This window comes from Pelophylax lessonae (genome assembly GCF_965119305.1).
Source record: "Pelophylax lessonae genome assembly, chromosome: 5".
Classification (NCBI taxonomy): Eukaryota; Metazoa; Chordata; class Amphibia; order Anura; family Ranidae; genus Pelophylax; species Pelophylax lessonae.
The window spans coordinates 81,067,039-81,082,871 of record NC_138772.1 but is presented as its reverse complement, the minus strand read 5'-3'; the positions used below and the strand labels follow the sequence as shown (position 1 = coordinate 81,082,871).

At 41.9% G+C, this 15,833-nt stretch overlaps 1 protein-coding gene across 2 annotated transcripts in view; it reads left to right on the top strand.

The window, feature by feature from the left end:
* The window catches only part of MKX (mohawk homeobox), a 189,116-nt gene that overhangs the window by 55,122 nt on the left and 118,161 nt on the right, over positions 1-15,833 (top strand). For both annotated transcript variants that reach the window (XM_082257470.1, XM_082257471.1), the window contains exon 3: positions 2,715-2,877. In XM_082257470.1, coding sequence (XP_082113596.1) covers positions 2,715-2,877 — 163 coding nt within the window. The remainder of the gene's footprint in view (positions 1-2,714; positions 2,878-15,833) is intronic.

Genomic DNA, 15,833 nt, shown 5'->3' with positions numbered 1-15,833 from the left:
TTTTGGAATGGAACAGAACCCTATTTTTGTTCCGTGTAAAAAATGGAATGGATGCACAATCGGATGTCAGCGGTGTCATCCGCTGACATCTGCAATGCCCATAGACTTACATTATGTCCGTATATCATCCGCAAACGGATGGGATGATATGCGGACATACGGAGCGGATGACACAAGTGTCATCCGATCCGTGAAAAAAAAAAAGTGCCGGAGCGGATCGCAATGCGGTCCGCTCCATGTGAAAGAGCCCTAAGGCTTCATTCACATCTAGGTGATTTGAATCGTGGGCGGAATCGCCACGATTCCGCTCACGATTCCAATTCGAGGCAAAACGCAGGACGCGTTTATGATGGCATTACTTGTAAATGGCTCCCCAATCACGGTGCAACTTTGCCGCAATTGTCGCACTATAAATCACGCTGCAAACGCGGCAAAATTGCAACACACTAAGCTTGACGCTCAGAAAGAAGCAGGGGCTTCTTTTTTTGGGCGACAGCGCTGCGCGTTTACTGGTAGGATCTTCAGGTAAGGCTGGATACACACTATACAACTTTTGTTGTTTGATTTCCTTTAGATTTATCTTCAACTATGTAGTGGAAGGGCCTGGCTGATTGCATACAAATTCAAAGTGTTTAGGTCTGACCTCATATTATATGGTTTTGGTAAATCTAAAGGAAAAATTCCAAAGAAAATTGTATGGTGTGTATCCAGCTTAGGAACAGAATGATTTGTTGAGAAAAATGGTAGACAGCGAGTCATGTGGCTGAACATACTGAAAGAAAAGAAAGCTCTGTTTGTGGGAAAAAAAGGACGTCAAATTCGTTTAGGTATAGCGTCGCACGACTGCGCAATTGTCCGTTAAAGTCACGCAGTGCCGAATTGCAAAATAGGCCCTGGTCAGGAAGGGGGTAAAATCTTCCGGGGCTTAAGTGGTTAACTTTGTTTTATAAAGCAACAACTTATTTCAGATCATGTTTCTATATTCAGATCTATGTTGTAAGAGACCAAAATTTCACATCAAACAGATTTTCTGCCTTTTCTGCAGATATTGCTGCAGGCAGCTGTGTCTACATTTTACCCCGCACAGCGCACAGTTGTTCAATTTGTAATTGAATTCAGTGAATACATCAAAAGTCTGCACAGGCACAACGGATTGGGAATAAAGGAGATCCAGACTCCATCAGAAAAATATACAAGCTAACATGTTAAAGCAGAACTCCAGGCACAGACATTCTATCATTTCTAATGTTACCTCTTGTCAGGTGTACTAAATGTACAGATTGCTGCACTTTACTATAAAATGCATTGCTTTATGCTGGATACTACATTTATCAATGTAAAATACCTGGAGATCCTGTTATAATGGACTTTATTTAGAGAATAATGGATACACACTATACAACTTTTGTTGTTAGATTTCCATTAGATTTACCTTCAACTATGTAGTACAATTGCCTGCCTGATTGCATACAAATTAAAAGTGTTTAGGTTTGACCTCATATTATATGTGTTGGTAAATCTAATGTAAAAATTCTAAAGACAATTGTATAGTGTGTATGGCCCATAAAGCTGCATACACACTATACAATTTTTTTTAGATTTTTTCCTTTAAGCTGGATACACACTATACAACTTTTGTTCATAGATTTCTGTAGATTTACCTTCAACTATGTAGTGTAATGCTGAATACACACTATACAACTTTTGTTGTTAGATTTCCTTTAGATTTACCTTCAACTATGTAGTGCAAGGGCATGCCTGATTGCATACAAATTGAAAGTGTATAAGTCATATTATATGATTTTGGTAAATTTTGGAAAAAATCTAAAGACAATTGTATAGTGTGTATGGCCCTTTAGACTTCCCAAAACCAGATAATATGAGGTCAGACCTAAACATTTTCAATTTGTATGCAGTCAGGCAGGCCCTTGTACTACATAGAAAAGGTAAATCTAAAGGAAATCTGACAACAAAAGTTGTATAGTGTGTATCCAGCATGACACTACATAGTTGAAGGTAAATCTACAGAAATCTACAAACAAAAGTTGTATAGTGTGCATCCTGTTGTCGGAAGACAGCTGTTTCTCAGTTGTGCACCTGCCTTGTCCCTGGTTGAGACTGCAAGTGACTGTGCCAACACACATTGGGGTGGATTTACTAAATGCAAATACAGTGTGCACTTTGCAAAGTGCAGTTGCTCCAGAACTTAGTAAATGAGGCCAATCACAGGCAAGGAAAATAAAAAATAAAAAAACAGCATTTTTGCTTGCACATGATTGGATGATGGAAGTCAACAGAGCTCTCCTTTATTTACTAAGCTCTGCAGCACATTGCAAAGTGCACAGTGTATTTGCCTTTAGTAAATCAACCCCATTGTGTAGGCATGGTTCCTCTAGAAGCCGATTCAGAGCAATGCAGCTAATGTTGGAGCAAGTGCATGTAAATAGGAGAGGCTGGAGGAGACCAGCAGCACTGAGATCCAATAAAAGGGTAAAAAAAAAATTGTGAAAATTGTAATTTATATAAATAAAAATTGCAATTGTTTATAATATACAGTCATCCAGTTAGGTTTTACATCTACCTAAATAGCAGCTATTTGCAGTATACACTTTTTGGTTCTACTCTTCTGCCTTAGAGTATTACATGTATTAAAAGCAACAGCCTTTAGGTCACCCATCCAGATTATCATGATTGTTTTTTTATCCCTCTTGTAGCAGCTCTAGAGGAAGCAGCGGTAAAATAAGACACAAACGGCAGGCGCTGCAAGATATGGCGCGACCATTGAAGCAGTGGCTGTACAAGCATCGGGACAACCCATATCCAACGAAGACCGAGAAAATCCTTCTGGCACTTGGGTCACAGATGACTCTAGTTCAGGTAAATACAGTAAAACATGCTGCTATAAAAACGAGTTACATAATCCACTATAAAGGAAAAGTCACATAACAACCAAAGTATAGAGTTAGTCATTGAGAATGAGCGTGGTGTTCTTGTTCTGCTTTTATACCTGGGCCCCTAAGGCACTTATTTTGCTTCTTTGTCCATTTGCCTACTTTATGTTTTGCTTACCAATATTTAAAACCATGGGCCTTGATGGCCCTTCTTTTGCTCCTTTGCCCATTTGCCTACTTTAGGTTTTTGCCTACCAATATTTGATGCCATGGGCCTTGAATAGTGGATTGCATTGAAATTGCACCCCTTCCGAAATATGAAGGTTGGAGCTGCACAGATTTAGAACCACTATGGTTTATGAATGACAGCTGAAGGGAATTAAGGATCTTTTATCCCAAGCCAATAATTATTTTTGGGTCTGGTCTTCAGCCCAACACATACATATTTCAAAAGACAAAATAGCATTGGAGGTGGTAAACACTGCGCCAATCCTGGCCAAGCCAGGTGGTAAGTAATAGCATTTTTGACATTGATTCATATAAAGGGGATAAAAAACATTATATTTTATTTTAAACTACTTTTAACCTTTAAAAATGCCCAATTTGTCATCACCCTATGTGCCATAAGACTTTTTTCCCCCTTTCTTTAGCATTTGAATGTCATGCTCCTTGGTTCCTTTTTGATCTATTATACAAGAGAATCTTGTCATCATGCATTAATTGTGTATGTAAATGCTGAATGATTTACACGGCAGATGTTAGGATCGTGGTGCAGTTAGCTAAGCAATCGATTGTTCAATCTGTGAACTTTTTTGCAGACAACCAACATTTTTTTCCTGTGTCTATGGGTACATTAATATGTTTCCTAATCTAACACTGCCTGATCTTAATTCGATTTAGCAGGGACCGAAGATAACCTCTTACGTCTACCAGATTTTTGATATTTAAGCACCGGCTAGTGAGTTTTAGCCAGAAGAGACAAAAGAGATACACAGTACAGATTGCCAGATTTTCTGGCAAATGTGTCGAGCAGGTGCTACAGATGAACCCAAATTTTATTAAGGGATAGTCTTCTGTTTTGTAATTTTAGCTTTGACCTTTATCGAGTAAATTAGTTTGGCTCCCTGCCACAATCTGCTTGATTTTTTTGTTCTTCCTACAGTAAAATCCATCACAAAAGCTTTACCTAAAATGTTCCTATATGCTGTTGAAGAAACATTGATTTGTCTATAAGAGAGTAAGGTACTGTGAAGGAACAAGCTAGGCCTAGACTACACCCATCATTGTGTAATCCCATACATTTGGTAAAAATCATCTTTAGCTCCGGTATTTTCTTTTTCCTTGGTGTAACATTTCTGAGCTGACCTGATGAAGTGTAATGGTTAGCTCCTGAAAGTGTGTCTATAAAATCCTCTTGTTAGAACAGTAAACCATTTTCTCCTCCGTTTCTGCCTATATGAAATTACATGACATTAGATGCACACAGAAGGATTCATTTACTGTTCCCCAAGAAACCATCCTGTGTCTGCTCCCTGTGCTGTAAGTTCAGGAGGCCAGCCTTCTGTTTAACAAAGTAAGACAACTTTCTACTCAAAGGCTATTAATGCTTCTCTCTTGTGGCCATATCACTGTGTATTGGGTATTCACGTGGTCTTGGAAGTATAGTTTACTGTTCAATCCCATTTCATGTACTATTTTACAAATATTTAGGTAGCTTTGGAAGTTCAACTTACTGTATTGTTAGTGTTGGCCTTGGAAGGTTAACCTACTCGTTCATCAGCTGTTTGTGTGGATCAGTAGCCTATTGTTTATCTTGAAATTTTAGTCTACTGTTCATTGGCTGTCCAAATTAATGTTGGAAGGCGAGCATATTGTGCATTGAATTTTCATGCTGACCTTAGCTGGTCAGTCTGCTGTTCATCAGCTGTCCAGCCTACTTTCCATTGTCTTTTCGTGTTCACCTTGGAAGGTGAGCCAACTGTTTATTGGCTGCTAATTGACATTGGAAGGTCAGTCTACTGTTCATTAGATGCTCAGGAGACTGCTGGTCAAGGTTAAGGTGTTCTGACACTCCAGGTGAAAATGCGTTGCCGCAATAACTAACAGTAGCATCAAAGGGGAAGTCAAGGGTTAGAGTTGGAGAATAGCCCATTAAGATCAAAGACAAAACCAGAATATCAAGTAGAAACAAGGTAGACCAAATCTGAGACACAAGTAGATGAGGGAGGCAGACCTAGCTCCCAACCACGAGTTAATGTGAAGACTCTGCTGTTATGGTGAGGTCTTCCACCTTTAACAGCCCTATTTTAGACAAATTACTAATGATTTACAATACTTGGCTGCCCCCAGGTCTTAGCGTTCTGCTGAACTTTTTCTACCCCGTGGCAGTAGCTTGTACAAGAGTCCAGGGTGTTCCCTGGATAGGTGCACACACAGGTTAGTAGGGACCAGATGGACAGAAATGACAAGTGAGCTGAAGGCTGAATGATACCAAGATGGAAGTTCCCAAAAAGAAACACAAACACATTTAAAGAATAAGTGATAGGAACCAAATTAACTCTTTGTAGCGGGTCAACCAAACAATAGGAGCTGGATCAGAAGGTTGCCAGGACAGGATAAATAACAATAGTCAGACATTGGGGTATGACCTAGGTACACTGTTGGTGCTCTGCACCTATTCCCTGCGCTCAGAGTGGTGCAATCCTCTATCCAGCTCAACTTGTAGATGAGAACAAATCATTCGGCAACCTTCTAATGCTTCAGCCTTGCAGTCCCTCACTAGACCAGGGTGGTCTGGGAACACTGTGAAACGACAAACAAACACAAGGGCGCACCGGCCTAGTGCATTATCCTTAAAGCAGGTTTATTAAAAGAGTAGATTAAAAATACTCACAAACGATTTCTTGATAAAAGGCACATCAAACAAAGCATAAAATCCTCAGCATCGAGATCGGGATTCAATCGCCCCCCGAAGCTGTACAGGCTTACGCGTTTCAAGGCAGCGCTTCTTCTTCAGAGCCTCTCCCGATCTCGATGCTGAGGATTTTATGCTTTGTTTGATGTGCCTTTTATAAAGAACTTGTTTGTGAGTATTTTTAATCTATTCTTTAAATAAACCTGCTTTAAGGATAATGCACTAGGCCGGTGCGCCCTTGTGTTTGTTTGTCGTTTCATTAGGGTAGGACCTGTACTCAATGAAAGTCAAGTAACACACATCCAGATTCACAATTATTGTGCCAGGACCTGGCTACTAATAATGCACAAACATTTATAGCCTCAGGAAAGAGCTGTGAAATGTGTGGATGGGAGACATAGCACAGAAAGCAGGCAAAAACTGCAAGGTATCAAAGGAAGCAAGAGTGGACCCTTTCAAAAATATCTATGTACATAACTGCAACTGTAGTTTAAATATCTGTGAATAATCAAGTACAAGAAGTGTAGCCAGATAGTGACAAAAATTGAATGCAGATCAAGACTTTGAAAAATATGTACACTAGGGTTGAATAGGAGGTGGAGAAGACCTCTGTATGAAACACTGTGGCTTCTATTTGAGAGGTACCATTTGAAGAGTTTTGGATATCTTTAACAGATGAGGTGTTTTCATCCAACTGTGTGGACCCAACAGGGCATGCCCATTTAATGCTGATGTAATACTGTCTACCACCTTATTAATGAATACAGGTGAAAAGGGACAAGCTATATTAACTAGGATACGTCAGATGAAGCCATCCCATGGGTGTCTAAGCCACAAAGTGGAAGAAAAGGGTGACGTTTTGTGCAACATTGAGGACTCACACTAAATCAACAATATTTATAAAAATATAACACTTTTATTATATACAAAATAATACATTTAATTTATTCATACATGGATATACACAACTGTATATATAGAGAATTGGTTGAATCCTATCACTTAGTACCCAGTGCTAGTGGCCATCATCCCGGTAATTAGATACAAAAAAGAGAAGTACCCCCAATGGTTTGGGACTTTGTATGCCACTGAAACACTGAAAAAATTAAACAAATGAGTATATAAAAAATACAATTTTATTACATCAAGAAAACCAACATTGATTGCATACGCATAATTTTATATATCCAGCAGACAACTGGATATACATAAAGTTAAAACTTGCATGCAAGGACAGACCAGTATCCGTACAGAAGACTCCTAGGCACCATTGGTGGAGAGAACAGGAAAGGGTTCTCTCCACCAATGGTGCCTAGGAGTCTTCTGGTCTGTCCTTGCATGCAAGTTTTAACTTTATGTATATCCAGTTGTCTGCTGGATATATAAAATGATGCGTATGCAATCAATGTTGGTTTTCTTGATGTAATAAAATTGTATTTTTTATATACTCATTTGTTTAATTTTTTCAGTGTTTCAGTGGCATACAAAGTCCCAAACCATTGGGGGTACTTCTCTTTTTTGCAACTGTATATATAGTACAACATGTGTATATATTAGGACCTTAACAATATTGGGCATGTACTGCATTTGGCAGCTACGAGGTATGAGGTAGATTAATTAAAGGGTCTAATCACCTTAATCACTATCTTGTGAAGTATGTACAGTAGGGTTGAATAGCAGGACAGAAAGGTTTCAGTATGAAACAATATTGCTGCTAATTGAGCGGTACCGTTGAATAGTTTTGGACATCTTATACAAATTCCACATGGGGTACTTCCAGAGGAACTTCCAAACAGAGTAGACTTCACATGGCATATCCAAAAAAACGCTGATGTAAAAATGTCTACTATCTTGCCTGGAAAATGCTTTCAAATTTCTCTAGTTGGAAAGCTATGGTCAGGGCCAAGCAAAGTGATGTCAAGACTGTTCTGCTCACCTTGTTTTCCCCCTGACCTCTACAGGCTCATTTGAGAAAGATAATGGCAACTGAGAAGATTTGAACCCCTTTTTGTAAATTAATTTTCTATACAACATGGGCAAAGTTTGCATATTATTCTATCTATATAATAAAGTTTAAGGCGTCATTGCTTGGCCACTGTGCACTGTATGATCTCTTATGCAACTGTTGGGATAGGTTTTGCCAGCCCGGAGCAGAAACACGTGGCCAAAGTGGTGGCCCTCATTATTAAGCTCCAAATGTCCTCATCAATTACAATATCCTTCCTGCTCCAAAGCGACATTTAATAATGGATTGCTGGCGTCTACCGCAGTGTGAGCCCAAGAAAGATGTATAATTCAGACATCTCTGTTAGAGTGAGATTGTTTTGCAGTGGAAAATGAGGGATGGTTTTATGGATCCTGTGTCTAGTGTTACCTAACAGCATCTCGGTGCAAGACGCTTATAATTCAACTCATTGGCAAAACATCTCACTTTTTCAACACATGTGGACATGTTAAATCCCAAAGCTGTCGCGTAGCTAATCCCTAATACGTGACCTTTCCAGCGAATGGTTTTGCAGCTTATAAAACAAGGCAACACCATGAAATAACAAGTCTAATAATTACACATAGAGCATAATGCCGGTTTGTTCCACCTTTTTTCTTGAAAAATGGGATACAGAAGTGATATACAAGCATGGGGAAAACAAAGTGAATGAGAAGAGTTATTGCTGTTAATAACACATGGCCATGTACACTCCATTAATGTTTTTACAATGGCAACCCAGAAACACTGAAGCTTTTGTAGCACTTATTTTTTCAGTGTTATGCTGGTAATACTTGTTAAAGAAGAACAGGACTTAATTCATACATAATTCTGCAAAATAAGAACGCTATCTGCAAGGAGCATAAATGAACTCCACTGTTATATCAGAAACACTATGACCCTTTGGATTAAAAAATGATACCAACTATAAATAGTGTTCCTATGTGTTTAACTGCCAAGATCATGCATATATATTTCAATTCAAGATCTAAACCCAAGATCGAATATGTAATATATTGAAGCATTTCACTCTTTAAATGTTGTGGTTGCATTCTGCTTCTTTTTTTTTTTTTCCAAGCCTTTTTCTTTTGTTTATCTTCACCTATTGATCCTTCGACTAACACAATTTCTATCCTAGGCTGAAAATGCTTACTCACCATACTAAATCTGTGGAGGGGAACATGGTCAATCTAGGTTGCTCGCTCCTGGTTTAGACTACAGAACACCTTCCCTCCTCTCATCCCCATAACTTAATGGGAAAGTGTTCTGTAGTTCACAGAGGTGAACTTGGCAGGGCTGATAACATTGCTTGAGGTTTCGACAGGAGTTTACAAGCTAACTGGATTTCTGCCACAATTAACAGGTATTTATTTTTACTTTTCATACAAATATAACAAAATGCTTTTGATGGTATATTTAACAAAGCAAAAGGGAGTACATTATACAAGTTCTTAGTTTGAGTTTAATGTACTGGAGGCAGCACAGCCACTTAGACTGTGAGAGTGTTGAGCAATGGTCTTTGACTTGAAGGAAAGTAGTTAAATATAATCATTAGTTATAATTAAATGGCTCTTCATTTTATCAGCCAATTCCATCAAAAAGTAGTATTTTGTTTTTGCAGAGGCAACGGTAAGTTGAGTCACTTGGCAGCTTCTTCTAGCTATCTGGGATTCCAATTGCATGAATAGTTTAAAAAAAAAAAGAAAAAGACAGAAAAGTTTGGAAAAAAAAAAAATTTTTCTTATTTTCTGTGAGTAAATTTTGAAAATAAATAATTTTTCTCCTTCACTGATGTGCGCTGATTAGGCAGCACTGATGGGCACTGATAGGCTGCACTTATGGGCACTGATGAGGTGGCACTTATGGGCACTGATGAGGTGGCACCGATGAGGAGGTACTAATATGCCGCATTTATGGGCACTGATAGGTGGCACCGATAGGCGGCACTGATGAGCACTGATAAGTGGCACTGATGGGCACTGATTGGTGGCACTGATGGACACTGAGAGGTGGCACTGATGGGCACTGACAGGCGGCACTGATGGGCACTGACAGGCGGCACTGATGGACACTGACGAGTGGCACTGATGGGCACTGACGGGTGGCACTGATGAGCACTGACGGGTGGCACTGATGGACAGCACCATCAGTGCCCACGATCAGTGCCCATAGTGCTGCCAGTCAGTGCCCATCAGTGCCTAGATCAGCAGGCACTGATGGACACTGACTGGCAGCACTATGGGCACTGATTGTGGGCACTGATGGTGAGCACTGTGGGCACTGATGATCATTGCCCTGATTACTTGTACTTGTCTCCCCTATGAGGAGGAGCTGCTGATCAACTCTCCTCGCCTCACACACTGACAGTGTGAGGCGAGGAGAGCCGAATAACGGCACTTGCTCATTTACATGTGACCGGCTGTGATTGGACACATGGGTAAAGAGTCATGTCATTGACTCTTTACCGAGATCGGGGTCGCGCCGTGTCCTAGCAACACGGCGCGGCCATAATCGCCACCCCGCGTGCCCGCGGGAGCGCGTGAGAGAGGCTGTTCTGGTGTGCCGTTATATGACGCCATCCCAGAACAATAGCTACACCGCTCCGCCGTCATTTGATGGCGGGCGGGTAGCAAGTGGTTAAAGAGGAGCTCCAGCCCCCCCCCCAAAGAAAAATAAAAGTCAGCAACTACAAAAAGTCTGCTGGCTTTTAAAAAACATCCACTTACCTGTCCAGTGGTAAGCTCACCCCAGCCATCTTCATCCGCTTCGGTGGCAGCGGCATCCACACTATGGGCACCTGGCTGTGACAGCTTGTGGCTTCACAGCCGGGTGCCCACTGCGCATGTGTGAGTCATGCGGCGCATCCTGGATTGGTGGATGCAGTCTTCCGAGACCTGTCATTGTAGAACTTCAGTTACCAAGCGCTGTGGTGCTCGGAACGGAAGTGGGAGCAGGTACCTGTAAAAATCAGGTACCTGCTCCCCCCCCCCCACTCCTCAAAAGTGCCAATTGTACAAGAGGGGCAGGGGATGAGTCCTCAAAGGGTAACTTCCCCTCTTAGAGAATGCGCACGTGTAGCCAGGGGCAGTAAAACCAGGCAGCTGAGACATGGTTTTACCACCTTCTGACCACCCACCTTAACACAGACATGTGGTTAGGGCAAAAATGAACGTAAACCGGTGCAAGGGCCGTATTACAATCAACGTGCAATGCATGCAATTGGGGCATAGTGGTGCGGCATTTACAGGGTTTAATAGGGCAGTGAGAAGGCAAAATATCACCTTTCACCTGTCAAATGCCTATGAAAAGCTATCAACTATGCATTGTTCATTAGAGGGGTGTAAAGGCCTGCCGCACATGTGAATGAGCCCTTACTGCATATGTCCAGGGAGTGAAGAGATGAATGAAGTAGGAGGAAAGCGCACATAAATGACAGCATTACCAGGTGACACTTCCTCCTGTTATGCACATTACTCTCTCCCCGTAGTCTCACCCCCACTTGTATTTCCTTATTCTTTTTATGACATCATTGATATGAAGAAAATGAGAATCCTGTTTGACTTATAAAACCCAGGATTATGGTAATGACTTTTTAAGACGTGTAGGTATAATTTAAACGGAAACAGTAAAAGTCTCTTAACAAAATAGTTTCCCGTAAAAACAAATCTCTTTGTAAGCCCAGAAAGGTATTGTGCACATGTACATATGTCTCCAAGCAGGGGATCCAGAATTATTGCAGTACGCTTATTACTTAAAGCTCAACTCCCAGCAGATATTAAAAAATACCAATTCTTGCAGTTATGCATAAAATAAAATTAATTAAATCTGAACTCTAAGCTAACAGCTAAATATACAATCACAGATTTGTATTTCTGTTCTTAGGCTCCATTCACACCTGAGGGTATCGTTTTCAGTTGTTTTTTGGGCGCTTTTTAGGCGTTTTTTTTTTTTTTTTGGACGTTTTTCAGGCCTTTTTTTTTTTTCTTTTTTTAGGCTTTTTTTTTGCAGGTGTTTGGAGGAAGGCATTGACATCTAACAAAAATGCTTGTAATCTGCCAAAAAAGAAGCTCATGTACCTTTTTTGAGCTTCAGGCGTTTTGCTACAGGAGACAAAACGCTCATTTGTGAACAGGGGCCATTGAAATGTATGGGATTTTGCTTGTTAGGCGTTTTGAGACTTCAGAGATGAGCGTTTTACGAGCTGAAAAATGCTCAGGTGTGAACAGGGCCTGAAATATATGTATCCTTGTAAGAGTTGATTCTCTACTGCAGTTTTTCAATATAGATTGGTTACAGATCAGGATGGACAGATTCTGGTACTTAGATAAGCAGCTCCTGCAAGGATTAAATGCTCATTAGCTCTAGAGCAGGGGTGTCAAACTCAATTTCATCGGGGGCCGCATCAGCATTATTGTTTTCCCTCAAAGGGCCAGTTATATCTGCAAGATTAGATGTCCAGAGCACCCCACGCCACCTTACACCCTTACATGAGATGTCAAGAGCCCCCCCCCCCCCACCATAAGTCAAGAGTCACCGACCCTTCCCTACATCACAATGCACCCCCTTACTTTGTGCTACTGCCAGGAAGAAGATGTGGGTGGATATGGGAAGAAGAAAGTGCAAGGTCTGGAGGAGAACAAGAGGAGGGCTGGAGTCAGCTTCCAGAGTCTGCTGAATGCTGAGACCAGGGGAGGCAGAGACAAGGTAGTGTTGTGGCTGCACAGAGAGGTGCAGGATCTGCAGGAGGAGTTCTGCCCTCCTCTCTGCTGCAGACTGCTGAGAATAGGGGGGGTGGCAAAGATGAGGCTTTCTGCAGCAGCACAGAGAAGCACAGGATCTGGCAAAGGAGTTCTGTCCTCTCTGCTGCCGACTACTGAGACAAGGCAGGGGCAGAGACAAGGAGGGTGCCGCAGCTGCAGGAGAGGTGCAAGGGCCATATGAAATGGCCTGGGGGGGCCACATTCGGCCCGCGGGCCTTGTGTTTGACACCTGTGCTCTAGAGGATGAGGAATAAGATGTAATAGCTATTTATAATAGAAAACGCACTGGCAGGTGCATAATCAAGCGCTGGCAAAAAACAGTCAGGTATACTTTGTAACAGAACTTATATAAATACTTTGCCGCGCTATTTGTGAAAATATGCAAAACATACAAACTCAATACAATAGTGAAAATTAAAAAAACATAAAAATAAAAATGAATTAAAGTCCACTTTACTTATGTACAATAAAAGTGACAGTCACAAACCAATAATATAACACCACTGTGTTATGAAAAATATCTTGTTGAAATAAATTCGGTAGTCACCACGTGAACCATCACCACCGTAGGGAATGGACTCTTACCCAAATGAGCTGACCCTATTACAGAATCAAATCAGCCTGTAAGTAATATCTTGTCATCAGGTTCTATGACCCGTGCTGCTTGGTTGGACTCCAACTTCGCAGATGTATATTACATTTGCATGGCAACCATAAATTTTGCTAAACTCCACCATGAAAATCGGAATGGAAATGTCCACATAGTGGGAATCCGTAAACAACTACTCACATGTGAGCCATAAAACAGCGCTGTATATTTTCACAATTTGCGTGGCAAAGTATTTATATAAGATGTAATACTTACCTTATTCCTCCCTCTGGTGCTCTCCTCTGTTTCGGGTTGTGGGCAGTCCCCCACCCTCCTCACTTAAAACGAACGGCTATCGGCTATTATTGATTATGCCATTGTGCGATCGTGGCTAGGAGTGTCCTACAGAAGAGGCTTCAGGGCACGGGTGGAGGGAGCTTGCTGGAGCAAGGAAAAAGGTAAGGATTTTACCAAATTCCTCATCACTTAAAGAGAAAGTAAACCCTCCTCTGACACTTTTACCTATAGGTAAGCCTATGATAAGGCTTACCTATAGGTACTGTAAATATCTCCTAAACATGTACATGTTTAGGAGATATTTACCTTACATGCAGCCAGTGACGTGCCGCTGGTGCCGTTTCTTGAGAGCCCGGAGCCGTGACTGTCGGCTCCCGCGCGCGTGCACGGGAGTGACGTCACCGCGGCTCCGGCCAATCAGATGGCCGGATGCCGCGATCCCAGAAGACGGGCGACTGGACATGTCGACCGTCATACAGGTAAGCGGGCGGGACGGCGGGGGCTCGTTCTAAGGTAAGTATTGCATAATGAGCTAGTATGCGATGCATACTAGCTCATTATGTCTTTCTCTTACAGGTTGCAAAAAAAAATGTTGTATGGGTTTACAACCTCTTTAAATTGAAAAAGCTTTTATTGATGCTTTTTAAAACTATCCTAAAGTGTTCTATAGGCATACTCTGGACATAGCATAGTCTCAATGCCTCTCAACCTAACCCAACACTAAGGCCCCTTTCACACAGGCGGACCGTTCAGATTTGTTTTTATGGCGGATCTGAACGGTCCCCCCATGCATTCCTATGGGGCATCGGATGGCAGCAGAGACATGTCTGCTGACATCCGACCCGATCCGATCCGTCAAATCTGGACGGATGGAAACCCTATTTTCCATCCGTCCAGCAGTCCGTTCCAATCCAATTTCCCCATAGAGATGCATGGGGAACTGACAGCTGTGTCTCCGCACACAGCGCAGAGACATAGCTGTACTCCCCCGCTGAGAAAAACGGAATCCGTCCGACGGACGGATAGTGTGAAAGGGGCCACAGGCTTTCTGATCAGGTCCACCTGTCAGTTTTTCAGGCGGAACTGATTGGATTCTCCATGCATCCCTATGGAGCTGCGGATGTCAGCGGTGATATCTCCGCTAACACCCGCTGCTCTCCGATCCTGTCTGTGAAATCCAGATGGATGGGAACCCTATTTTCCATCCGCCTGGAGGATTGGATCGAATGAAAACAGACAGTCCATTTTCATTCGTTCTCCCATAGAGGAGAGCTGAGATCTGAAAGCTCCATCTCTGCAAAATAAGCGGAGACAGACCTGTCATCTGCCTGCCGATCCCCGCTGAGCAAAACGGAGTCCACTGGGCGTAAAGCCCATGTGAAAGGACCCTTACTTATATATTTGTATACATATACAACTTGCATCATCCAAAGGTTTCAACAGTTCAACAAAGATTAGGAGATCTTGAAGGATCTCAAGGTGTATCTAAAAAACCAAAAGGTTTTTTTTTTAGTTTTGGATAAATTAGGAATTCCCTTCATACACTTGGTATTTATACAGTATGTCTAAACTTTTTATATATTCAGTGGGGTTGATTTACTAAAACTGGAGAGTGCAAAATCTGGTACAGCTGTGCATGGCAGCCAATCAACTTCCAGGTTTTTTGTCAAAGCTTAAAGTGTTACTAAACCCACAACAGTGTAAAATCAGTCGGTACAGTATATGCAGTAAAGCAGTGGTCCTCAACCCTGGCCTACAGGGCCCACTAACAGGCCAGATTTTAAGTATTACCTTGGGGAGATGCAGACTAGAGAACTGCAATCACTGAGCAGCAAATTATATCACCTTGCAAATCTGGCCTGTTAGTGGGCCCTGTAGGCCAGGGTTGAGGACCACTGCAGTAAAGCATGCTTGTTATACTCACTGTTGAACCTAAGGGGTTATTCCTCCACATTGTGTAAAAAGGTTGTTTGATCCTGTCTTCTCTGGTCCTCCCCTTCTTTTACTGTCCCCAATCTATCTGCTGATGGAACAGAGCATTGGAGTCACTCTGCACATGCTCAGTTTGGTGTGTGTTGCTAGAGAGTTTTTTCTTTTTGGGAGGGTGCATGTAATTAGGGCCAATCAGCACTGTCCAGACAGAAAGTCAGGGTCCATGCAGCCTCATAGATCAGTCAGAGGAGGATGAAAGCTCCTCCCACAAATTTTAACAGGGCACAGGGCCAATCAGCACTGTCCAGACAGAAAGTCAGGGGTCATTCAGCCTCATAGAACAGTCAGAGGAGGATGAAAGCTCCTCCCACAAATTTTAACAGAGCACAGGGCCAATCAGCACTGTCCAGACAGAAAGTCAGGGGTCATGCAGCCTCATAGAACAGTCAGGAGGATGAAAGCTCCT